Here is a 2,823-nt window from a genome sequence, read left to right on the forward strand (position 1 = left end):
ATTCGTGGTAGTATGCTTTTACCTCAGCCCTGATTGGTGGTCCACGTGGAGGGAGAGACTTTAATGCTAGCCCAGGCTTTTTATAATCTCTGGGGACATGCAAGTCCCCTAATTACAGGTGAGGACAAACGTCACAGGAAGGGGTTGTGCTATAGGTAATGCAGTAATGAGAGGGGGTGGTCTAGGGACATACATGCAATAGGGAGAGAGGGATTGGGGGTATACATGTGACAAGATGGGCAGATCCTAGATTTAGGATGGCAACTTAACTTTGGATGTCACAGAGCCAGTTTGGACTGTTCCCTGGCTCAACTGATAGAGACCATTATTGGTAGGGTGTGAATGCTTGGTCGCAGGCCTCAGGGAGGAATAGTTTATTGTCCCCCACTTCAGGGAGGGAGGCCTACCCTGTAGTCTGGTGACTAGCTGCCCTCAGGCAGGATGTCTGTAAGCATCTGACCACCCCCCCACAGGTAGTTACATAATTTCATGGCCGCTTGAGAATATTACAAGTGAAGGGGTGGATTCTAGCCTGTCAATCAGGTCCTAGCCAGATAAGGCCACCTTCTAGCCATGGCCTTTTCAGGAGAACTTCCTCTCTCTCTCTCTCTCTCTCTCTCTTTCTCTCCCTTCCTCTTCCTCTTCTTCTTCACAAGCCATGTGGAACCACACTATGACCTCAGTGATCCATGCAGCAAATACCTGCCCCAGCCCTATGATGCTTCCATCACCATTGGATCCACAAGACTCACCCACCGGCCTGTGATCCTCCTGAATTCTTGCATCATGGCATATGGCTGTGTACATCTGAAGAGATGTTTATGAATTAGTATCAGACTTATGGGCTAATATCAGATTTATGGACTTGATCTGGAATGGGCTAGGATGTTTTCTCTTTTTTTCTGGCAAAGAAAATTTATTACATATTCACCATCAAACTTATGATCTTGGCCTTTCCTTCTTGCCTTTGTATAAGGCCAGGAGGGACACATTGGCTACTTTGACAACCTTAAAGCGGACTCCAGGAATGTCACCAATGGCATGACCTTTGCGACCAAATCCAGCCACCAGAACTTCATCGTTTTCCTCAGTAAAGTTCAAGCACCCATCGTTGGGCACAAAAACTGTGATTTTCTTGCCGTGCTTGATCAGTTGGACATGGACACGCTTGCGAATGGCGGAATTTGGCTGTTTGGCTTCCACTCCCACTTTTTCCAACACAATTCCCTTTGCATGGGAAGTGCCTCCAGAGGGGTTGGCTTTCAGAGCTGTGTCTAAATGTGCCTTTTTGTACTGTTTATCGTGCAATTTCTGGTCCCGTCGGTGGCTGCTGAGCTTCCTAGCAGTATGAAGACCTCGGCACTTGCCCATGTTGGTGATGCCGTGACTCCCAGCGAAAGAGCAGGATGTTTTCTTGATACACAATTTATATTAGACAAATCCCTTTTATATAAAGCTCTTTCTAAAGCTAAGGTGTACCCCCCAAAAAACCCAGATTTTTTCCCCCAAAGCTATACATTTAAATGGTTTTCAAAACAGCTTTTTCACTTTCAAAATATTCTCCCTTCCACTTAATACACTCTTCACTCTCTAAGTCTGCGATTATATTCTTGGGAACATTTTTTTCAAACCCATCTGTTGGGATGGGTGACAGCACTTCCCTCATTTTTTTCTTCACCTCTTCTATGTCATCAAACCGCTGTCCTTTCATGTTCCTCTTCATTCATGGAAACAAGAAGTCACATGGACCAAGGTCAGGTGAGTACAGTACATAGAGCAAGAGAGGCATGCTGTTTTTATGCCAAAGACTGGCACACTAAGATGGCTGGGTGATCAGGTGCATTGTCATGGTGGAAGAATCAGGTCTGTCATGAACTGTTTCGCAATCTTTTCAGAACCTCTCAATAGAAAGCATGAATAACAGTCTGACCTGATGAAACGAACTCCAAGTCCATGTTTTCATCCATGCAGGAACTTGATGGACCTCTAGAATGAAGTTTGTCACCAACCGACATTTCACCTTTTAGGAAATGAGGAAACCACATGTAAACTCAAGTTTTTCTCCTAGCGCTGTCCTTGTAAGCTGTGTTCAACATCACAACACTTTCTGCAGCATTTTTTATGAACAGGAAACAAAATTCCACAACTGCACGCTGTTCTCTTCAATCATCCATCTCACACACACACACAAAAAACGAGGTTTGAGCAAAACTGCTTGTATGAAAAAATTTACTGTGACCAGAGAGAGCCTTTCCAGCGGATGCCACTTGGTACATTAGCATAGAGTGAGTTGCTCAATGCTCGCCTAGAGGGTAAAATGCATACAACCAAGTCTCTGCCCAAGGGAGCTTTTTCCATTTGTATGTGGAGGGCGGCAAGGGGATACCCCCTTGTATAGGAGTGGCCTTAGATTTGTTTCTCTGGTCAACCCAGACGAGCACAGATATATAGTGATGTTCTAGTAATTTATACATTTATCTTGCACAATGGGATTACTATGTACATAGAGGGACAGGCCTCCAGTGGATATTTTTATGTATATAAACATTACCACAATTAAGCCAGGCTGGAGATGCTGTCTTCCAAGAAGGTTGGCATTTCGGACAGGCTTCTTTTAGTGTTAAAAGTAAATTAAGTTACCTTTTACTTTGGAAGCATTTGAAGGTTAGAGTCAGTGAAGCTGCTCAAATTGAGTTCAGCGTGGCTATTGTGGCAATAAGTGAAATTTGGATTAAAAAATTAACTGTATTAACATTCACAATTTCATCCTTTTGATTTTACCCAAAGGTTGAACTTGCTTTAGCCAATATATCAGTTTAGAAA

The 2,823-nt window shown here is 43.7% G+C and overlaps 1 protein-coding gene across 1 annotated transcript; it reads right to left on the reverse strand.

Annotated features, from left to right (window-relative positions):
* Window positions 1–930: 930 nt before the first annotated feature.
* Window positions 931–1,371, reverse strand: LOC142429460 (small ribosomal subunit protein uS12-like). Its single transcript, XM_075534557.1, has one exon. The coding sequence runs from the start codon at window positions 1,369–1,371 to the stop codon at window positions 940–942; it is 432 nt and encodes a 143-aa protein (XP_075390672.1). The 3' UTR covers window positions 931–939.
* Window positions 1,372–2,823: the final 1,452 nt, after the last annotated feature.

The sequence above is a fragment of the Tenrec ecaudatus genome, chromosome 16, assembly GCF_050624435.1.
Source record: "Tenrec ecaudatus isolate mTenEca1 chromosome 16, mTenEca1.hap1, whole genome shotgun sequence".
Classification (NCBI taxonomy): Eukaryota; Metazoa; Chordata; class Mammalia; order Afrosoricida; family Tenrecidae; genus Tenrec; species Tenrec ecaudatus.